This window comes from Larus michahellis, unplaced genomic scaffold (assembly GCF_964199755.1).
Source record: "Larus michahellis unplaced genomic scaffold, bLarMic1.1 SCAFFOLD_391, whole genome shotgun sequence".
NCBI classification, from domain to species: Eukaryota; Metazoa; Chordata; class Aves; order Charadriiformes; family Laridae; genus Larus; species Larus michahellis.
The window spans coordinates 37,652-61,264 of record NW_027436318.1 but is presented as its reverse complement, the minus strand read 5'-3'; the positions used below and the strand labels follow the sequence as shown (position 1 = coordinate 61,264).

The 23,613-nt window shown below is 68.5% G+C and overlaps 1 protein-coding gene across 1 annotated transcript in view; it reads right to left on the bottom strand.

The window, feature by feature from the left end:
- Nucleotides 1–510: 510 nt before the first annotated feature.
- Nucleotides 511–23,613, bottom strand: part of LOC141737207 (ryanodine receptor 1-like) — a 60,568-nt gene continuing 37,465 nt past the window's right edge. The window contains 14 exon segments of the mRNA XM_074571849.1: nucleotides 511–950; nucleotides 2,307–2,439; nucleotides 2,538–2,652; nucleotides 4,634–4,907; nucleotides 6,300–6,443; nucleotides 7,980–8,091; nucleotides 10,833–11,033; nucleotides 13,003–13,840; nucleotides 16,433–16,659; nucleotides 18,577–18,663; nucleotides 18,778–18,943; nucleotides 20,441–20,601; nucleotides 21,820–21,946; nucleotides 22,068–22,453. Of these exon segments, the coding sequence (XP_074427950.1) occupies nucleotides 511–950; nucleotides 2,307–2,439; nucleotides 2,538–2,652; nucleotides 4,634–4,907; nucleotides 6,300–6,443; nucleotides 7,980–8,091; nucleotides 10,833–11,033; nucleotides 13,003–13,840; nucleotides 16,433–16,659; nucleotides 18,577–18,663; nucleotides 18,778–18,943; nucleotides 20,441–20,601; nucleotides 21,820–21,946; nucleotides 22,068–22,453 (3,411 nt within the window).

Genomic DNA, 23,613 nt, shown 5'->3' with positions numbered 1-23,613 from the left:
GGGATCTCGACACGGGGGTCTCACATGGGGATCGCGCACGGGGATCTCACAGGGGACCTCGACATGGGGATCTCGCACGGGGGATCTCACACGGGGATCTCAAAATGGGGACCTCGACACGGGGACCTCGCACGGGGACCTCGACACGGCGACCTTGCACAAGGGTCTTAACACGGGGACCTCAACATGGGGACCTCGACATGGGGATCTTGCAGGGGGACCTTGCACAAGGACCTCACACGGGGACATCGCACGGGGACATCGCACGGGGACCTCGCACAAGGACCTCGCACGGGGACATCGGACGGGGACCTCGCACGGGGACATCGCATGGGGACATCGCATGGGGACATCGCACAGGGACCTCGCATGGGGACCTCGGACGGGGACATCGCATGGGGACATCGCACAAGGACCTCGCACAAGGACACCGGACGGGGACACCGGACGGGGACCTCGCATGGGGACCTCGCATGGGGACATTGCATGGGGACCTCGGACGGGGACATCTCATGGGGACCTCGGACGGGGACATCGCACAAGGACCTCGCACAAGGACCTCGCACGGGGACATCGCATGGGGACCTCGCATGGGGACCTCGCATGGGGACCTCGGACGGGGACATCGCACAAGGACCTCGCACAAGGACCTCGCACGGGGACATCGCATGGGGACCTCGCATGGGGACCTCGCATGGGGACCTCGGACGGGGACATCGCACAAGGACATCGCACGGGGACCTCGCACGGGGACATCGCATGGGGACATCGCACGGGGACATCGCACGGGGACATCGCACAAGGACCTCGCACGGGGACCTCGCACGGGGACCTCGCCCCCAGGGCGCCCCCCACCTTCTCCAGGTCCTGCTCCTTGAGGGCCAGCGCCAGCTCGTTGTTGTCGATGACGGAGGCGGCCGCCACGTCCAGGGGGGTCGAGCCCCGCATGCCTTTGGGGGGGGGTCGGGGTGAGCCGCCGCCGGGAGGGGACACGGCCTGGGGGGGGGGGGGGGGGCAGCGGGGGTTGGGGGCGGGGGGGGAGGGGGGGAAGGTCGGGAGCAGGGGGTGCGGGGACCCCCCCAGGGCGCCAGGTTGGGGACGCAGAGGACGGGAGGGGACCCCCGGGGGACACGTCTCTCCGGGGGGTGCTGGTGGCAGGGGGGTGGCAGGGGGGTGACGGGGGGGTGGCAGGGGGGTGACAGGGACTCCAGGGTGCCAGTTTAGGGGTGCCGGGGACCCCCAGGGTCCCAGATGGGGGATGCAAAGGATGGGAGGGGACCCATCCCTATGGGGGACGCCGGTGGCAGGCAGGGCAGGGGTGGCAGGGGGGTGACGGGGTGACACAAGGTGACAGGGGGGTGGCAGGGAGGTGACAGGGGGGTGACAGGAGGTGGAGGGGGGTGACAGCGAGGTGCCGGGGACCCCCAGGGTCCCAGATGGGGGACGCAGAGGACGGGAGGGGACCCATCCCTATGGGGGACGCCGGTGGCAGGCAGGGCAGGGGTGGCAGGGGGATGACAGGGGGGTGACAGAAGGTGACAGGGGGGTGGCAGGGAGGTGACGGGGGGGTGACAGGAGGTGGAGGGAGGTGACAGGGGGTGACGGGGACCCCCAGGGTCCCAGATGGGGGACGCAGAGGACGGGAGGGGACCCATCCCTCTGGGGGACACCAGTGGCAGGCAGGGCAGGGGCGGCAGGGGGGTGACAGAAGGTGACAGAAGGTGACAGCGGGGTGGCAGGGAGGTGACAGGGGGGTGACAGGAGGTGGAGGGGGGTGACAGGGAGGTGACGGGGACCCCCAGGGTCCCAGATGGGGGACGCAGAGGACGGGAGCGGACCCATCCCTATGGGCGACGCCGGTGGCAGGCAGGGCAGAGGTGGCAGGGGGGTGACACAAGGTGGCAGGGAGGTGACAGGGCAGTGACAGGAGGTGGAGGGGGGTGACAGGGGGGTGACAGGGACCCCCAGGGTCCCAGATGGGGGACGCAGAGGACGGGAGGGGACCCGTCCCTCTGGGGGACACCGGTGGCAGGCAGGGCAGGGGTGGCAGGGGGGTGACAGGGGGGTGGCAGAAGGTGACAGGGAGGTGACAGGAGGTGACAGGGGGTGACAGGAGGTGGAGGGGGGTGACAGGGGGGTGACGGGGACCCCCAGGGTCCCACATGGGGGACGCAGAGGACGGGAGGGGACCCGTCCCTCTGGGGGACACCGGTGGCAGGCAGGGCAGGGGCGGCAGGGGGGTGACGGGGGGGTGACAGGAGGTGACAGGAGGTGCCGGGGGGGTGCCGGGGGGGGCGCCGGCTCACCCAGGCCGATGCTGCTGTTCTCCAGCAGGTAGCCCAGGTGGTCGAACATGGAGCGCTGGTTCTGGCGGCTGATGCGGCAGAAGTAGCAGAGGAAGCGGCAGCAGTTGGTCACCATCTTGGGGAAGCGAATCTCCTGCGGGGGGGGGACACACACACGGACGGCAAAGGAGGGTCAGGGGACACGGCGGGGGGTGGGGGGACGGGGGACGGGGGGCAGGGGGGGGGGCTCACCTTGGACTCGCCGCCCCCCAGGACGCTGACCATGACCTGCATGACGGTCTCGTGCATCCCCAGCGCCCGCATCAGGTTGGGGTGTTGGTAGAAAACCTTGTTGTTCATGATGTTCCTGCAGGAAAAACGGGGGCGGGGGGGACGGGGGGGGACACACACGGAGATCAGGGGGTGCTTGGGGGGGGGGGGGACGGACCCCGGGAGGGGACGCGGGGCACCCAGGGGGAGCCAGGGAGGGATATGGGGGGCCTGGGGGGGGGCATGGGGGTGCCCAGGGGACACAAGGGGGGACACGGGGGGCCTGAGGGGACCCAGGGAGGGACATGGGGGGCCTGGGGGGGCACATGGGGGAGCCCAGGGGACACAAGGGGGGACGTGGGGGGCCCAGGGAGGGACATGGGGGGCCTGGGGGGGTCACGGGGGTGCCCAGGGGACACAAGGGGGAACGTGGGGGGCCCAGGGAGGGACATGGGGGGCCTGGGGGGGTCATGGGGGTGCCCAGGGGACACAAGGGGGGACACAGGGGGCCTGAGGGGACCCAGGGAGGGATATGGGGGGCCTGGGGGGGTCATCGGGGTGCCCAGGGGACACAAGGGGGGACACGGGGGGCCCAGGGAGGGACATGGGGGGCCTGGGGGGGTCATGGGGGTGCCCAGGGGACACAAGGGGGAACACGGGGGGCCCAGGGAGGGATATGGGGGGCCTGGGGGGGCACATGGGGGAGCCCAGGGGACACAAGGGGGGACGTGGGGGGCCCAGGGAGGGACATGGGGGGCCTGGGGGGGTCACGGGGGTGCCCAGGGGACACAAGGGGGGACACGGGGGGCCCAGGGAGGGATATGGGGGGCCTGGGGGGCTCACGGGGGTGCCCAGGGGACACAAGGGGGGACACAGGGGGCCTGGGGGGACCCAGGGAGGGATACGGGGGGCCTGGGAGGGGACAGGGGGGTGCCCAGGGGACACAAGGGGGGACGTGGGGGGCCCAGGGAGGGACATGGGGGGCCTGGGGGGGTCACGGGGGTGCCCAGGGGACACAAGGGGGGACACGGGGGCGCCCAGAGGGGACACAAGGGGTGCCCAGGGGTGACACAAGGAGCCCGGGGGTGACACAGGGAGCCCGGGGGTGACACAGGGGGTGACAGAAGGAGCCCGAGGGTGACATGAGGTGCCCGGGGGTGACACAAGGGGTGCCCAGGGGGTGACACAAGGAGCCCAGGGGTGCCCAGGGGGTGACATGAGGTGCCCAGGGGGTGACACAGGGAGCCTGAGGGTGCCCAGGGGGTGACACAAGGAGCCTGGGGGTGACACAAGGGGTGCCCAGGGGGTGACACGAGGTGCCCAGAGGGTGACACAAGGGGTGCCCAGGGGTGACACAAGGAGCCCGAGGGTGACACGAGGTGCCCAGGGGGTGACATGGGGTGCCCGGGGATGACGCGGGGTGCCCAGAGGGGACACAAGGAGCCTGCGAGTGACACAAGGAGCCCGGGGGTGACACAAAGGGTGCCCAGGGGGTGACATGGGGTGCCCGGGGATGACGCGGGGTGCCCAGAGGGGACACAAGGAGCCTGCGAGTGACACAAGGAGCCTGGGGGTGACACAAAGGGTGCCCAGGGGGTGACACGAGGTGCCCAGAGGGGACACAAGGGGTGCCCAGGGGTGACACAAGGAGCCCGGGGGTGACATAAGGGGTGCCCAGGGGGTGACACGGGGTGCCCAGGGATGACGCGGGGTGCCCAGAGGGGACACAAGGGGTGCGCAGGGGTGACACGAGGTGCCCAGGGGGTGACACGAGGTGCCCGGGAGTGATGCGGGGTGCCCAGGGGTGACACAAGGAGCCTGGGGGTGACGTGGGATGCCCAAAGGGGACACAAGGAGCCCAGGGGTGACACGGGGGGACACAAGGAGCCTGGGGTTGACACAAAGGGCGCCCAGGGGGTGACACGGGGTGCCCGGGGGTGACGTGGGATGCCCAGAGGGCACACAAGGGGTGCCCGGGGGTGACACAAGGAGCCTGGGGGTGACACGAGGTGCCCGGGGGGTGACGCGGGGTGGCCGGGGGTGACGCGGGGTGGCCGGGGCAGGGTGCGGGCGCCCACCCGATGCTCTGGATCATGAGGTTCTCCTCCTCGGGGCCCATCTGGACGATGAGGAGGGAGCGGATCTGGCCCAGGCACTCCAGGAGGGCGACGGTGTCGGGCACCGAGAGGGCGCTGATGGTGTAGGCCTTGGGGAGGGCGCGCACCAGTTCCCCCAGTCCGTCGTACTGGCGGTGCAGGAGGCTGAACATGGCGCGCACCAGCTCGGGGCTCTGGATGAAGGACTCCTGCGCCCAGTGCACCATCGTCTGCGAGATCAGCTCCTGCAGCGTGCCTGGGGACGGGGCAGGCGGGGGGCTCGGGGACGCCTCGGGGACAGCCTGGGCGGCACCTTGGGGACAGCTTGGCCAACGTCTTGGGGACAGCTTAGTTGGCCATACCTTGGGGACAGCTTGGGCAACGTCTTGGGGACACCCTAGTTGGCACCTTGGGGACAGCTTGGCCAACGTCTTGGGGACAACCTGGCCAACACCTTGGGGACACCCTAGTTGGCACCTTGGGGACAGCTTGGCCAACGTCTTGGGGACAGCTTAGTTGGCCGTGCCTTGGGGACAGCTTGGCCAACGTCTTGGGGACACCCTAGTTGGCACTTTGGGGACAGTTTGGCCAATGTCCTGGGGACAACCCTAGTTGGCACCTTGGCGACGGCTTGGCCAAAACCTTGGGGACAGCTTGGTCAGCGTCTTGGGGACAACCTTAGTTGGCTCCTTGGGGACAGCTTGGCCAATGTCCTGGGGACAGCCTTAGTTGGCACCTTGGGGACAGCTTGGCCAACGTCTTGGGGACAGCTTGGCCAACGTCTTAGGGACATCTTAGTTGGCCGTGCCTTGGGGACAGCTTGGCCAACATCTTGGGGACACCCTAGTTGGCACCTTGGGGGCAGCTTGGCCAACGTCTTGGGGACAGCTTAGTTGGCCATACCTTGGGGACAGCTTGGCCAACATCTTGGGGACACCCTAGTTGGCACCTTGGGGACAGCCTGGCCAACGTCTTGGGGACATCTTAGTTGGCCGTGCCTTGGGGACAGCTTGGCCAGCGTCTTGGGGACACCCTAGTTGGCACTTTGGGGACAGTTTGGCCAATGTCCTGGGGACAACCCTAGTTGGCACCTTGGGGACAGCTTGGCCAAAACCTTGGGGACAGCTTGGCCAGCATCTTGGGGACAACCTTAGTTGGCTCCTTGGGGACAGCTTGGCCAACGTCCTGGGGACAGCCTTAGTTGGCACCTTGGGGACAGCTTGGCCATCGTCTTGGGGACATCTTAGTTGGCCGTGCCTTGGGGACAGCTTGGCCAACGTCTTGGGGACATCTTAGTTGGCCGTGCCTTGGGGACAGCTTGGCCAACACCATGGGGACAGCTTGGCCAGCGTCTTGGGGACAGCTTGGTTGGCATCTTGGGGACAACCTGGCCAACACCTTGAGGACAACCTTAGTTGGCACCTTGGGGACAGCTTGGCCAACACCTTGGGGACAGTTTGGCCAACACCCTGGGGACAGCTTGGCCAACGCCTTGGGGACAACCTGGCCAACGTCTTGGGGACAACCTTAGTTGGCACCTTGGGGACAACCTGGCCAACGCCTTGGGGACAGCCCGGCCGTGCCCTGGGGACAGCCAAGCGGGGACCCTGGGGCCACCCCATCCCGCCCCCCATGTCCCCCCCCTCACTGGGCACCGGGGGCTCCTCGGGGGGTGGCTCCTCCTGCGCCGCCGTCCCCCGGAGCCCCCCCACCTTCTGCACCAGCCCCAGCAGCCGCTGCCGCAGCGTCGTCTCCTCGGCCTCCTCCTCCTCCTCGCCCGCCAGCTCGATGCCTGGGGGGCACGGACCGGGGGGGGGGGCACGTCACCATGGGGGGGTCCCCATGGCCCCAAAAGGTGGGGGTCCCCGAGGTCCCCGGGTGGGGGTCCCTTGGTGGAAGCCCCCATGCCCTGGGGGTCCCCGAGGTCCCAGGATGGGGGTCCCGGGGGTCCCTTGGTGGAAGCCCCCGTGCCCTTGGGGTCCCAGGATGGGGGTCCCTATGCCCTGGGGGTCCCGGGGGTCCCTGGACGGGGGTCCCTATGCCCTGGGGGCCCCCCGGGTCCCAGGATGTGGGTCCCGGGGGTCCCTTGGTGGAAGCCCCCATGTCTTGGGGGTCCCCCGGGTCCCAGAGGTCCCTGGATGGGGGTCCCCATGCCCTGGGGGTCCCGGGGGTCCCAGGATGGGGGCTCCTGGGGGTCCCCTGGTGGAAGCTCCCATGCCCTGGGGGTCCCCAAGGTCCCCGGGTGGGGGTCCCGGGGGTCCCTTCGTGGAAGCACCTGTGCCCTGGGGGTCCCAGGATGGGGGTCCCCGAGGTCCCCGGCGGTCCCTTGGTGGAAGCCCCCATGCCCTGGGGGTCCCAGAGGTCCCTGGATGGGGGTCCCTATGCCCTGGGGGCCCCCCGGGTCCCTGGATGGGGGTCCCGGGGGTCCCTTGGTGGAAGCCCCCATGTCTTGGGGGTCCCCCGGGTCCCAGAGGTCCCTGGATGGGGGTCCCTATGCCCTGGGGGTCCCGGGGGTCCCAGGATGGGGGTCCCAGAGATCCCTGGATGGGGGTCCCCATGCCCTGGGGGTCCCCAAGGTCCCAGGATGGGGATCCCGGGGGTCCCTTGGTGGAAGCCCCCACGCCCTGGGGGTCCCAGAGGTCCCTGGATGGGGGTCCCCATGCCCTGGGGGTCCCGGAGGTCCCAGGATGGGGGTCCCAGAGGTCCCAGGATGGGGGTCCCCATGCCCTGGGGGTCCCCAAGGTCCCAGGATGGGGGTTCCTGGGGGTCCCTTGGTGGAAGCCCCCACGCCCTGGGGGTCCCAGAGGTCCCAGGATGGGGGTCCCCATGCCCTGGGCGTCCCGGGGGTCCCAGGATGGGGGTCCCAGAGGTCCCTGGATGGGGGTCCCTATGCCCTGGGGGTCCCCCGGGTCCCAGGATGGGGGTTCCTGGGGGGTCCCTTGGTGGAAGCCCCCACGCCCTGGGGGTCCCAGAGGTCCCTGGATGGGGGTCCCCATGCCCTGGGGGTCCCGGGGGTCCCAGGATGGGGGTCCCTATGCCCTGGGGGTCCCGGGGGTCCCAGGATGGGGGTTCCTGGGGGGTCCCTTGGTGGAAGCCCCCACGCCCTGGGGGTCCCAGAGGTCCCTGGATGGGGGTCCCCATGCCCTGGGGGTCCCGGGGGTCCCAGGATGGGGGTCCCCATGCCCTGGGGGTCCCAGAGGTCCCAGGATGGGGGTCCCTATGCCCTGGGGGTCCCGGGGGTCCCAGGATGGGGGTTCCTGGGGGGTCTCTTGGTGGAAGCCCCCACACCCCGGGGGTCCCCAGGCCCGGGGGGGGGTCCCCGTCTCACCGCAGTGGGCCAGCAGGTCGTTGTGGAAGTCGAGGAGCTCGTCGCGAATGTCCTCGGGCACCGGACACTCCTCCTCCTCCGCCCCCGCCTTGTACTGCAGCAGCATGTTGATCTGGGGAGGGGACGCGGCGGGGACCCCCCGGGGGTCAGCGGGACCCGGCCCCACACCGTCACACCCCCCCCCCCCCTGCGCTCCCCCGCCTGGCCCCCGGCCCCTACACCCGCGTCCCCACGGGGGTGGCCCCATGCCCGTCGCCACGCGTGTCCCCGCTCCCCACGCACGTCCCCATGGGTGGCACCATGGGTGCCCCCACGCGTGTCCCCACTCCCCATGGATGTCCCCCTGGGTGTCACCATGGATGTCCCCATGGGTGTCCCCGCTCCCCATGCACATCCCCATGGGTGTCACCATGGATGTCCCCATGGGTGTCCCCATGGATGTCCCCATGCACATCCCCATAGGTGGCACCATAGATGTCCCCATGGGTGTCCCCGCTCCCCATGGATGTCCCCATGGGTACCACCATGGATGTCCCCATGGGTGTCCCCGCTCCCCATGGATGTCCCCATGGGTGTCCCCGCTCCCCATGCACATCCCCATGGGTGTCACCATAATGTCCCCATGGGTGTCCCCGCTCCCCATGGATGTCCCCATGGGTGTCACCATGGATGTCCCCATGCACACCCCCATGGGTGTCACCATGGATGTCCCCACTCCCCGTGCACATCCCCATGGATGTCCCCACGTGTGTCCCCGCTCCCCATGCACATCCCCATGGGTGGCACCATAGATGTCCCCATGGGTGTCCCCGCTCCCCGTGCACATCCCCATGGATGTCCCCATGGGTGTCCCCACTCCCCATGGATGTCCCCATGGGTGTCCCCACTCCCCATGCACGTCCCCATGGATGTCCCCATGGGTGTCCCCACTCCCCATGGATGTCCCCATGGGTGTCCCCGCTCCCCGTGCACATCCCCATGGATGTCCCCATGGGTGTCCCCACTCCCCATGCACGTCCCCATGGATGTCCCCATGGGTGTCCCCGCTCCCCATGCACATCCCCATGGGTGTCACCATGGATGTCCCCACACGTGTCCCCACTCCCCATGCACGTCCCCATGGGTACCACCATGGATGTCCCCATGGGTGTCCCCGCTCCCCATGGATGTCCCCATGGGTGTCCCCGCTCCCCGTGCACGTCCCCATGGGTGTCACCATGGCTATCCCCATACCCAGCCCCACGGATGTCCCCATGGCTGTCCCCGCTCTTCATGCTCGTCCCCATGCCCACCCTCCTGGGTGTCCCCATGCCCGTCCCCACAAACGTCCCCGTGGGCGTCCCCATGTCCCCACGTCCATCCCCACAGATGTCCCCGTGGCTGTCCCCACTCCCCACGCACGTCCCCATGGCTGTCCCCGCTCTCCATGCACGTCCCCATGCCCACCCTCATGGGTGTCCCCATGCCCGTCCCCACAGATGTCCCTGTGGGTGTCCCCATGTCCCCACGGATGTCCCCGTGGCTGTCCACGCTCCCTGTGCCCATCCCCACAGACGTCCCCGTGGGTGTCCCCATGTCCCCATGCCCATCCCCACGGATGTCCCCATGGCTGTCCCTGCTCCCTGTGCCCGTCCCCACGGACATCCCTGTGGGTGTCCCCATGTCCCCACGCCCGTCCCCACGTGTACCATGTGTATCCCTGCTCCCCATGCCTGTCCCCACAGACGTCCCCGTGGGTGTCCCCATGCCTGTCCCCACCTGCGTCCCCGCTCCCCGTGCCTGTCCCCAGGGATGTCCCCCTGGGTGTCCCCATGTCCCTATGTCTGTCCCCATGGCTGTCCCCGCTCCCCGTGCCTGTCCCCACAGACGTCCCCGTGGGCGTCCCCATGTCCCCACGCCCGTCCCCAATGGATGTCCCCATGGCTGTCCCCGCTCCCCGTGCCCGTCCCCACAGACGTCCCCGTGGGCATCCCCATGTCCCCACGCCCGTCCCCACGGATGTCCCCATGGCTGTCTCTGCTCCCTGTGCCCATCCCCATAGAGATCCCCGTGGGTGTCCCCATGTCCCCACGCCCGTCCCCAACGGATGTCCCCATGGCTGTCCCCATTCCCCATGCCCATCCCCACAGACGTCCCTGTGGGTGTCCCCATGTCCCCATGCCCATCCCCACGTGTGTCCCTGCTCCCTGTGCCCGTCCCCACGGACATCCCTGTGGGTGTCCCCATGTCCCCACGCCCGTCCCCACGTGTACCATGTGTATCCCTGCTCCCCATGCCTGTCCCCACAGACGTCCCCGTGGGTGTCCCCATGCCTGTCCCCACCTGCGTCCCCGCTCCCCGTGCCTGTCCCCAGGGATGTCCCCCTGGGTGTCCCCATGTCCCTATGTCTGTCCCCATGGCTGTCCCCGCTCCCCATGCCTGTCCCCACAGACGTCCCCATGGGCGTCCCCATGTCCCCACGTCCATCCCCATGGATGTCCCCATGGCTGTCCCCGCTCCCCGTGCCCGTCCCCATGGCTGTCCCCGCTCTCTATGCACGTCCCCATGCCCACCCTCATGGGTGTCCCCATGCCCATCCCCACAGATGTCCCCGTGGGTGTCCCCATGTCCCTATGTCTGTCCCCATGGCTGTCCCCGCTCCCCGTGCCTGTCCCCACAGACGTCCCCGTGGGTGTCCCCATGTCCCCATGCCCATCCCCACATGCGTCCCTGCTCCCCGTGCCTGTCCCCACGGATGTCCCCCTGGGTGTCCCCATGTCCCCACGCCCGTCCCCAACGGATGTCCCCGTGGCTGTCCCCGCTCCCCGTGCCCGTCCCCACGGACGTCCCCTCTGGGCGGCCGCCCCCTCGCACCTGCTCCTGGGGGGGCGAGCGGAACTCGCGGGTGCGCCGGGCGGTCTCGGCGGCCGACATGGTGAGCGCCCGCATCAGCTGCCCGTAGCGCCGGCGCTGGTCGCGCTGCAGCCGCTCCACGTGGCGCTCGGAGAAGGCCACGATGGCCTCCACGCGGTGCTGCAGCTCCCGCTCGCAGAAGTACTGCAGCAGGTTGCACATCTGCCCCCCCGGCGTCAGTGGGGGACGGGGACGCGCGGGTCCCCGAGGGGACGTGGGGACAGGCAGCCCAGGGAGGGGACGTGGGGACAGGGAGCCCAGGGAGGGACACAGGGAAGGGACACGGGGAGGGAAGATGGGGACGAGGACCCCAGGGAGGGGACGTGGGAAGGGGACGTGGGGACAGGGACCCCAGGGAGGGGACGTGGGGAGGGGACATGGGGACAAGGACCCCAGGGAGGGGATGTGGGGAGGGGACATGGGGACAGAGGCTGGGACAGGGACGCCAGGGAGGGGACACGGGGAGGGGACGTGGGGACAAGGACCCCAGGGAGGGGACGTGGGGAGGGGACATGGGGACAGGGACCCCAGGGAGGGGACGTGGGGAGGGGACATGGGGACAGGGAGCACAGGGAGGGACACAGGGAAGGGACACGGGGAGGGAAGATGGGGACAAGGACCCCAGGGAGGGGACGTGGGGAGGGGACATGGGGACAGGGAGCCCAGGGGGGGACATGTGGAGGGGACATGGGACCCCAGGGAGGGGACAAGGACCCCAGGGAAAGGACACGGGGGGGGGGGGACATGGGGAGGGAAGATGGGGACAAGGACCCCAGGGAGGGGACACGGGGGGGGACATGGGGACAAGGACCCCAGGGAGGGGACACGGGGGGGGGACATGGGGACAGAGACTGGGACAGGGACCCCAGGAAGGGACATGGGGAGGGAAGACGGGGACAAGGACCCCAGGGACGGGATATGGGGAGGGGACATGGGGACAGGGACCCCAGGGAAGGGACATGGGGAGGGGATGTGGGGACAGAGATCCCAGGGAAGGGACACAGGGAGGGGACATGGGGACAAGGACCCCAGGGAGGGGACGTGGGGAGGGGACATGGGGACAGAGACTGGGACAGGGACCCCAGGAAGGGACATGGGGAGGGAAGACGGGGACAAGGACCCCAGGGACGGGATATGGGGAGGGGACATGGGGACAGGGACCCCAGGGAGGGAAGATGGGGACAAAGACACCAGGGAGGGGACATGGAGAGGGGACATGGGGACAGGGACCCCAGGGAGGGGACACAGGGACAGAGACTGGGACAGGGGACCCCGGGGAGGGGACATGGGGACAGAGACTAGGACAGGGACACCAGGGAGGGGACACGGGGAGAGGACACAGGGACAGGGACGCCAGGGAGGGGACGTAGGGAAGGGACATGGGGACAAGGACCCCAGGGAGGGAAGATGGGGACAAAGACCCCAGGGAGGGGGCACGGGGAGGGGACATGGGGACAAGGACCCCAGGGAGGGGGCACGGGGAGGGGACATGGGGACAAGGACCCCAGGGAGGGGACGTGGGGAGGGGACATGGGGACAGAGACTGGGACAAGGACCCCAGGGAGGGGACACGGGGAGGGGACATGGGGACAGGGACGCCAGGGAGGGGACATGAGGAGAGGACACAGGGACACGGGGAGGGGACACGGGGACAAGGACCCCAGGGAGGGGACACAGGGAGGGGACATGGGGACAGAGACTGGGACAGGGACCCCAGGGAGGGGACACGGGGAGGGAAGACGGGGACAGGAGACCCCAGGGAGGGGACATAGGGAAGGGACATGGGGACAAGGACCCCAGGGAAGGGACACGGGGAGGGGACATGGGGACAAGGACCCCAGGGAGGGGATGTGGGGAGGGGACATGGGGACAGGGACCCCAGGGAGGGGACATGGGGAGGGGACATGGGGACAGGGGACCCCAGGGAGGGAAGATGGGGACAAGGACCCCAGGGAGGGGACGTGGAGAGGGGACATGGGGACAGGGACCCCAGGGAGGGGACACAGGGACAAAGACTGGGACAGGGGACCCCAGGGAGCGGACACGGGGAGGGGACACAGGGACAGAGACCCCGGGGAGGGGACATGGGCCCCCCGAGGCTGTGACACCCCCCCGGGGAGGGTCCCCTCACCTGCAGCTTGACCGACTCCGGCAGCTTCATCTGCAGCAGCCCTTCCTCCAGCCCTTCCTCCTCCTCCTCCTCCTCCTCCTTCTCCTCTTCCTCCTCCTCCTCCTCCATCTCCCCCGCCTCGATGGCCTTCTTCCGCGCCTCCTCCTCTTCCTCCCCCTCGCCGTCGCCCGGGGGGTCCCGCCGGGGCTCCCCGAAAACCCTGGGCTCGATCATGCGGAGGATGCGACGCACGTCGCCGTCCCCCAGCGCGCCCACGGCCAGCAGCGCCGACACCAGCTTCAGGACCGGCACCAGCTGGAACTCCACGCTGCCGCCCACGGGGTCCCGGGCGTGGGGTCCCCCCCCGGCCACCGCCTCCTCCAGCATCCTGATGGCCCGCGCCCCCAAAGCCCCCAAGGGGATGCTGGGGGCCAGCGGCGCCCGCCCGCCGCCGGCCGCCAAGATGAAACAGGGTTCGGCGAAATGGGGTTGGGGTCGCAAACAGGCGCTGGGACCCACGCCGGGGGGGCCGGGGGCTCTCCCCCCGTCGGGGAAGAGGGTGATGCTCTTGGTGGCTTCGGTCATGGGGATGATGAACTCGGCGCTCATGGAGGCGCGGGCGCGTTGGGCGGCGTCCAGGTGCATGGCCAGCAGCAGGTCGTAGTAGCCGGCCCGCAGGGGGCCCGGCAGCTCGGGGCTCTCGATGGCGAAGAGGAGCTGGGCCTGGTCCACGTGGCTGCAGAGAGCGTGGGCCACCCGGTTGTTGCCCAGGGCGCAGACGGCGCAGTAGAGCTTCAGCGTGTGCCACTGGAAACGCAGAAGGTCCGACCGCTCCGACAGCTCCATGATGTCGATGCACCTGGGGGTCGGGGAGGGGGAGAGACCTGGGGGGTCAGCGCCGGACGCCTGGGTCAGCCGGGGGTGGGACCCCTGGGTCTCCTGGGGACGGGACCCCTGGGTCCCTCAAGGACGAGACTCGAGGGGACACGACACCCAGGACCCCTGGGGATGGAAGTCCTGGGTCCCTCAAGGATGGGACTCAAGGGGACACGGCATCAGGGTCTCCTGGAGATGGGACCCAGGGGGACATGACATCCTAGGACTCCTGGGGATGGGACACCTGGGTCCCTCAAGGACGGGACTCGAGGGGACACGACACCCAGGTCCCCTGGGGATGGGACTCCTGGGTCTCGGACCCCTAGGTCTCTCAAGGATGGAACTCAAGGGGACACGACACCCAGGTCCCCTGGGGATGGGACTCAAGGGGACACAGCATCAAGGTCTCCTGGAGATGGGACCCAGGGGGACATGACATCCTAGGACTGCTGGGGATGGGACACCTGGGTCCCTCAAGGACGGGACTCGAGGGGACACGACACCCAGGTCCCCTGGGGATGGGACTCCTGGGTCTCGGACCCCTAGGTCCCTCAAGGATGGGACTCAAGGGGACAAGACTACCAGGTCCCCTGGGGAGGGAACCCAAGGGGACACAGCACCAAGGTCTCCTGCAGATGGGACCCAGGGGGACATGACATCCTAGGACTCCTGGGGATGGGACACCTGGATCCCCCAAGGATGGGACTCAAGGGGACACGACACCCACGTCCTCTGAGGATGGAAGTCCTGGGTCCCTCAAGGATGGCACTCAAGGGGACACGACACTCAGGTCTCCTGGGGATGGAAGTCCTGGGTCTCCCAAGGATAGGACCCAAGGGGACACAAGACCTAGGTCTCCTGGGAATGTGACACCCAGGTTTCCTGGGAATGGGACTCTTGGGTCTCCTAAGGATGGGACTCAAGAGGACACGGCATCAAGGTCTCCTGGGGATGGGACTCAAGAGGACACGGCATCAAGGTCTCCTGGAGATGGGACTCCTGGGTCTCCTGGGGATGGGACACCTGGGTCCCTCAAGGACGGGACTCAAGGGCACACGACACCCAGGTCCTCTGGGGATGGGACTCAAGGGGACACGGCATCAAGGTCTCCTGGAGATGGGACCCCTGGGTCTCCTGGGGATGGGACACCTGGGTCCCTCAAGGATGGGACTCGAGGGGACACGACACCCAGGTCCCCTGGGGATGGGACTCAAGGGGACATGACATCCTAGGACTGCTGGGAATGGGACCCCTGGGTCCCTCAAGGACGGGACTCAAGGGGACACGACACCCAGGACCTCTGGGGATGGGACTCAAGGGGACACAGCACCAAGGTCTCCTGGAGATGGGACCCAGGGGGACATGACATCCTAGGACTCCTGGGGATGGGACACCTGGATCCCCCAAGGATGGGACTCAAGGGGACACGACACCCACGTCCTCTGAGGATGGAAGTCCTGGGTCCCTCAAGGACGGGACTCAAGGGGACACGACACTCAGGTCTCCTGGGGATGGAAGTCCTGGGTCTCCCAAGGATAGGACCCAAGGGGACACAAGACCTAGGTCTCCTGGGAATGTGACACCCAGGTTTCCTGGGAATGGGACTCTTGGGTCTCCTAAGGATGGGACTCAAGAGGACACGGCATCAAGGTCTCCTGGGGATGGGACCCCTGGGTCCCTCAGGGACAGGACTGAAGGGGACACGACACCCAGGTCCCCTGGGGATGGGACTCAAGGGGACACGGCATCAAGGTCCCCTGGAGATGGGACTCAAGGGGACATGACATCCTAGGACTCCTGGGGATAGGACCCCTGGGTCCCTCAAGGACGGGACTCAAGGGGACACAACTCCCAGGTCCCCTGGCAATGAGACCCCTTGGTCTCCTGGGGGATGGGACTCAAGGGAACACGACACCCAGGTCCCCTGGGGATGGCACTCAAGGGGACACGGCATCAAGGTCTCCTGGAGATGGGACTCCTGGGTCTCCTGGGGATGGGACACCTGGGTCCCTCAAGGACGGGACTCGAGGGGACACGACACCCAGGTCCCCTGGGGATGGGACTCAAGGGGACACGGCATCAAGGTCTCCTGGGGATGGGACTCAAGGGGACATGACATCCTAGGACTCCTGGGGACGGGACCCCTGGGTCCCTCAAGGATGAGACTCAAGGGGACACGGCATCAAGGTCTCCTGGGGATGGGGCCCCTGGGTCTCCTGGGAATGGACCCCTGGGGACATGGCATCCGGGTCTCCTGGAGATGGGGCCCCTGGGGACTTGCCACCAAGGTCTCCTGGGGACCGAGCCTCTGGGTGCCCAGGAAATAGGACACAACACCAGGGTCCCCGGGGGCTGGGACACCTCAGGGTCCCCTGGCCGTAGGACACGCGGGTCCCCTGGGCCGTGACGCCAAGGGTGCCCCGGGGCAAGATGTCAGGGTCTCCTGGGGGAAGGACACCTCGGTCCCCTTGGGCAGGCCACCAGGACACCGGGGTCCCCTGGGGCCAGGAGACCAAGCCGTTGGGGTCCCCTGGGGCAGGGATGGGGGCGCCGGGGGAGGCCGGGGGTCGCGGACCTGTTCTCCTCGGGGATGTGGAGGGCCATCATGACGAGGGGCTCGTTGCACTCCACCATCCAGCCCTGCCGCTCGCTCAGGCGGGTGGTGTCCACGGCCAGGAACTCGTTGGGCATGCGGCTCCAGGTGACGGGCGTCAAATGCTGGATGACCAAGCGCGGCGGGCACTGCGGCTCCGGGTTCTTCCGCTCGCTGCTGAACATGGCGGCCGAGATGGGCATGATGTTCTGTGGGGACGCGGGGTGGGGCGTGAGACGGGGGGGCGGCGGGGGGGGACACCCGGGCATCCGGCATGCCTGCTGCCCCCCAGAGACCCCCACCATCCCCAGAGATCCACCTGCTCCTTGGTCCATCTTGTAGCCACCAAGAACGCCCCCCAAGACCCCCGCCACTCCCAGGGGTCCACGTTCTCCTTGGTCCACCCCATGGACCCCAAGAGCCCTTCGTAGACCCCTACAACCCCCAGGGGCCCAGGTGCTCCTTGGCTCATCCTATAGACCCCAAGACCCCCACAGAGATCCCCACAAGCCCCAGGAGTCCAGGTTCTCCTTGGTCCACCCCATGGACCCCAAGAGCTCTCCGCAGACCCCCACTGACTCCAGGTGCTCCTTGGTCCACCCCACGGACCCCAAGAACCCTCCGCAGACCCCCACTGACTCCATGTGCTCCTTGATCCACCCCATGGACCTCAAGAACCCTCCGTAGACCCCCACTATCTCCAGATGCTCCTTGGTCCACCCCACAGGCCCCAAGAACCCTCCGTAGACCCCCACTATCTCCAGGTGCACCTTGGTCCACCCCATGGACCCCAAGAACCCTCCGTAGACCCCTACAACCCCCAGGGGCCCAGGTGCTCCTTGGCTCATCCTATAGACCCCAAGACCCCCACAGAGATCCCCACAAGCCCCAGGGGTCCACGTTCTCCTTGGTCCACCCCACAGACCCCAAGAACCCTCCGTAGACCCCCACTGACTCCAGGTGATCCTTGGTCCACCCCACGGACCCCAAGAACCCTCCGCAGACCCCCACTGACTCCAGGTGCTCCTTGGTCCACCCCACGCGCCCCAAGAACCCTCCGTAGACCCCCGCTGTCTCCAGGTGCTCCTTGGTCCACCCCACGGACCCCAAGAACCCTCCGTAGACACCCACACTGTCTCCAGGTGCTCCTTGGTCCACCCCATGGACCCCAAGAACCCTCCGCAGACCCCTACGACCCCCAGGGGCCCAGGTGCTCCTTGGCTCATCCTATAGACCCCAAGACCCCCACAGAGATCCCCACAAGCCCCAGGAGTCCAGGTTCTCCTTGGTCCACCCCACGGACCCCAAGAACCCTCCGCAGACCCCCACTGACTCCAGGTGATCCTTGGTCCACCCCACGGACCCCAAGAACCCTCCGCAGACCCCCACTGACTCCAGGTGCTCCTTGGTCCACCCCATGGACCCCAAGAGCTCTCCGCAGACCCCCACTGTCTCCAGGTGCTCCTTGGTCCACCCCATGGACCCCAAGAACCCTCCGCAGACCCCCACTATCTCCAGGTGCTCCTTGGTCCACCCCATGGACCTCAAGAACCCTCCGTAGACCCCCACTATCTCCAGGTGCTCCTTGGTCCACCCCACGGACCTCAAGAACCCTCCGTAGACCCCCACTATCTCCAGGTGCTCCTTGGTCCACCCCATGGACCTCAAGAACCCTCCGTAGACCCCCACTATCTCCAGGTGCTCCTTGGTCCACCCCACGGACCCCAAGAACCCTCCGCAGACCCCCACTATCTCCAGGTGCTCCTTGGTCCACCCCATGGACCCCAAGAACCCTCCGCAGACCTCCACTGTCTCCAGGCGCTCCTTGGTCCACCCCATGGACCCCAAGAACCCTCTGTAGACCCCCACACTGTCTCCAGGGGTCCAGGTCCTCCTTGGTCTACTTGATAGACCCCAAGAGCCCTCCGTAGACCCCCATTGTCTCCAGGGGTCCAGGTCCTCCTTGGTCTACTTGATAGACCCCAAGAGCCCTCCGTAGACCCCCGCTATCTCCAGGGGCCCAGCTTCTCCTTGGTCCACCCCGTAGACCCCACCGTCTCCCCACAGACCCTCCTACCCCCACTAAGGGTGACCCGGGCTGGACCCCCGAGGCGGGTCCCGCTCACCTTGAGCTTGCCCAACTCGAACTGGATGACGTTCTGGCTGGTGGGGAGGGCGAAGACGGCCGGGAAGAGTTTGGTGTTGGGTTCCACCTAGGTGGGCGAAACCGCTGAGACCGGCGGAGGGAGCTGCCAAGCCTCCGGCGCGGGGGGAGGAAACCCACCCCCCCCCACCCCGAGACCTCTGGAGAGGTGGGTCCACCCCACCTGGAAGAAGGTGTTGATCTCCTTGCCGTTGGCGGTGAAGGTCATGAGGCCGGTGGCCAGGTCCACCAGGCAACCGATGACCAGGTCGGCGTGGCTGACCCGCGCCTGCTGCGTGGCGCTGGCGAACTCCCCCCCCCACACCATGTAGCAGTTGCTGCGCTTGATGCTGGGGGGGGGGGAAAAAAGGGGGGGAGCTGGAGGGGGGGCAACCTTCCCCGTCGCCCCCCACCAAGGGACCCCCAAGTCCTGGACCCCTTCCCCATTGCCCCCAAAGACCCCCAGATGCCGGATCCCTTCCCCATGGCCCCCCCAAGGGACCCCCAGACCCCTTCCCCATCGCCCCCCCAGGGGACCCCCAGATCCCGGAGCCCTTCCCCATCACCCCCCAGGGGACCCCCAACTCCTGGACCCCTTCCCTATTGCCCCCCAAAGACCCCCAGATGCCGGATCCCTTCCCCATCACCCCCCAGGGGACCCCCAAGTCCTGGACCCCTTCCCCATCGCCCCCCCAAGGGACCCCCAGATCCCGGATCCCTTCCCCATCACCCCCCAGGGGACCCCCAACTCCTGGACCCCTTCCTCATTGCCCCCAAAGACCCCCAGATGCCGGATCCCTTCCCCATCGCCCCCCCAGGGGACCCCCAAGTCCTGGACCCCTCTTCCATCACCCCAAGGGACCCCCAGACCCCTTCCCCATCGCCCCCCCAAGGGACCCCCAGATCCCAGACCCCTCTTCCATCACCCCCCCAAGGGACCCCCAGATCCCAGACCCCTTCCCCATTGCCCCCCCCAGGGGACCCCCAAGTCCTGGACCCCTTCCCTATTGCCCCCCAAAGACCCCCAGGGGACCCCCATGTCCTGGACCCCTTCCCCACGGCCCCCAAAGACCCCCAGATCCCAGACCCCTCTTCCATCACCCCCCAAGGGACCCCCAACTCCTGGACCCCTTCCCCACGGCCCCCCCAAGGGACCCCCAGGTCCTGGACCCCTTCCCTATCACCCGCCAAAGACCCCCAGATGCCGGATCCCTTCCCCATCACCCCCCAGGGGACCCCCAAGTCCTGGATCCCTCTTCCATCACCCCAAGGGACCCCCAGACCCCTTCCCCATCGCCCCCCCAAGGGACCCCCAGATCCCGGAGCCTTTCTCCATCACCCCCCAGGGGACCCCCAAGTCCTGGACCCCTTCCCCATCGTCCCCCCAAAGACCCCCAGATCCCAGACCCCTCTTCCATCACCCCCCCAAGGGACCCCCAACTCCTGGACCCCTTCCCCACGGCCCCCCCAAGGGACCCCCAGGTCCTGGACCCCTTCCCTATCACCCCCCAAAAACCCCCAGATGCCGGATCCCTTCCCCATCACCCCCCCAGGGGACCCCCAAGTCCTGGACCCCTCTTCCATCACCCCAAGGGACCCCCAGACCCCTTCCCCATCGCCCCCCCAAGGGACCCCCAGATCCCAGACCCCTCTTCCATCACCCCCCAAGGGACCCCCAGATCCCAGACCCCTTCCCCATCGCCCCCCCAGGGGACCCCCAAGTCCTGGACCCCTTCCCCATCGCCCCCCCAAAGACCCCCCGATGCCGGAGCCCTTCCCCATCGCCCCCTGGAGCTCCCAGTTTGGAGCCCCCAGTTTGGAGCCCCCAGTTTGGGTCCCCGCGGTACCTGTCGTGCACGTTGCCCTTGTCATCGCCCATGGTGACGGTGACGGTGCGGACGCGGGAGAGGTCGAAGGCGGGGTCGTGCTGGTGGAAGTCGGGGGTCACCCACCCCACCCAGACGCTGGAGGGCTCCTGCCCCGCGAAGATCCGCACCGAGTAGTAGTACTGGGGGGCAGAGAGGTCAGGGGGGCGCGGGGACGGGGACACGGGGATGGGGACAAGGATATAGGGATGGGGACGGGGATACAGGGATGGGGACGGGGACACGGGGATGGGGACAAGGACATAGGGATGGGGACGGGGATACAGGGATGGGGACGGGGACATAGGGATGGGGACGGGGACACGGGGATGGGGACACGGGGACGGGGATGGGGACACGGGGACAAGGATATAGGGATGGGGACGGGGATACAGGGATGGGGACGCGGACACGGGGATGGGGACGAGGATATAGGGATGGGGACGGGGACACGGGGATGGGGACAAGGATATAGGGATGGGGACGAGGATATAGGGATGGGGACGGGCATATAGGGATGGGGACGGGCATATAGGGATGGGGACAGGTATATAGGGATGGGGACAGGGATATAGCGATAGAAACAGGGATGGGGATGATGATATAGGAATAGGGACGGGGATGGGGATATGGGGATGGGGACAGGGATGGGGACGGGGATATAGGAATGGGGACAGGGACTAGGATATAGGGATGGGGACGGGGACAAGGATATAGGGATGGGGACGGCGATATAGAGATGGGGACGGGGATGGGGACGGGGATATAGCGATAGGGACAGGGATAGAGACAGGAATAGGAAGGAGAATATAGGAATAGGAACAGGGACAGGGATATAGGGACGGGGATGCGGATACAGGGATGGGGACAGGGATGGGAACGGGGATATAGGAATGGGGACGGGGACACAGGGATGGGGACGGGGACAAGGATATAGGGATGGGGACAGGGATGCAGGGATGGGGACAGGGATGGAGACAGGGACACAGGGATGGGGACAGGGATGCAGGGATGGGGACAGGGACACAGGGATGGGGACAGGGACGCAGGGATGGGGACGGGGATGGAGACAGGGACACAGGGATGGGGACGGGGATGGAGACAGGGACGCAGGGATGGGGACAGGGACGCAGGGATGGGGACAAGGAAGTGGGGACAGGGAGGCAGGGATGGAGACCAGGGGGACGGGGACCCCCGGCATGGGGACAGCGGGGACACGGCCGGGATGGGGACGGGGACGGGGGGGGGTGCTGGGGTGGGGGTCAGGGTGCCGAAACGAGGGAAGGGGAGAAGGGGATGGGGGGAGAGGGGGACGGGGTCCGTCCCGTGTCGTGTCGTGTCGTGTCCCCCCCTCCCCGTACCGTGGTGGTGTTCATGATGACCTCGGGGTCGTCGCGCTCGTCGGGGACCACGTCCTCCTCCAGGCGGGGGACGGTGGGGACGGCGGGGGGGGGCGCGAAGGGCGTCTTCCTGGCCTTGAACAGGAACCTGCGGGGGGGGGGGGGGGACGGGACACGACACACGGGGAGGGTGTGAGGGGGCCACCCCCCCCTCCCCGTGCACCCCAAAACCCCGCCGTGGGACCCCCCCGTCCCCCGTCCCCGCTCACCCCCTGCGGGTCTTGCCCTTCTCGGTGGTGGCGTCCTTCTCGTTCTCGGCGCGGGGCTGCTGGTCGCGGGGGGCCGGGGTGACGGGACCCCCCCCGCCGCCGGCTCCCTTCTCGCCTTCCCCCTCGCCCTCCGGGTGCCGGATGCCGGCGGAACGCCGCAGCCGTTCGAATTCGGAGAGGGGTTCGAGGCCGGCGTCCTCGGGGAGCTCGGGGGGGCTGTGGGGCAGGGGGGTGGCCCCGGGGGTGCAGCGGAAGCGGGGGTGGAACTGGACGGGGAGGCTGAGGCGGAGGAAGAGGAGCTCGGGGGGGGAGGCCGGGGAGCCGGGGGCGCGATGGGCCAGCCGCAGGCACGGCGGAGAGTCCACCGTCCCGTCCATCCGCGTCACCTGCGGGGACATCCCCCCACCCACCGGAGGCATCAGGGACCCGCAGGGACCGGGGACACCCCGGGGACGGGGACCCACAGGGATCGGGGACCCCTCAGGGACGGGGACCCCCAGGGACCGGGGACCCCTCGGGGACAGGGATCGCCCCATTGCAGGGACCCACAGGGACCGGGGACACCCCGGGGACGGGGACCCCTCGGGGACAGGGTTTGCCCCATTGCAGGGACCCACAGGGACCGGGGACACCTTGGGGACGGGGACCCACAGGGATTGGGGACCCGCAGGGATCGGGGACCCCTCAGGGACGGGGACCCACAGGGACCGGGGACACCCCGGGGACAGGGACCCACAGGGATCAGGGACCCCTTGGGGACAGGGATTGCCCCATTGCAGAGACCCACAGGGACCGGGGACACCTCGGGGACAGGGACCCGCAGGGACCGGGGACCCCCTGGGGACGGGGACCCACAGGGACCGGGGACACCCTGGGGACGGGGACCCACAGGGACCCACAGGGACCGGGGACCCGCAGGGATCGGGGACCCCTCAGGGACGGGGACCCACAGGGACCGGGGACACCCTGGGGACGGGGACCCACAGGGATCGGGGACACCTCAGGGACAGGCATCGCCCCATTGCAGGGACCCACAGGGACCGGGGACACCTCGGGGACAGGGACCCGCAGGGACCGGGGACCCCCTGGGGACGGGGACCCACAGGGACCGGGGACACCCTGGGGACGGGGACCCACAGGGACCCACAGGGACCGGGGACCCGCAGGGATCGGGGACCCCTCAGGGACGGGGACCCACAGGGACCGGGGACACCCTGGGGACGGGGACCCACAGGGATCGGGGACACCTCAGGGACAGGCATCGCCCCATTGCAGGGACCCACAGGGACCGGGGACACCTCGGGGACAGGGACCCGCAGGGACCGGGGACACCCTGGGGACAGGGACCCACAAAGATCAGGGACCCCTTGGGGACAGGGACCCACAGGGATTGGGGACCTCTCAGGGATAGGGATTGCCCCACTGCAGGGACCCACAGAGATCGGGGACCCCTCGGGGACGGGGACCCACAGGGATCAGGGACCCACAGGGACCGGGGACACCTCAGGGACAGGGATCGCCCCATTGCAGGGACCCACAGGGACCG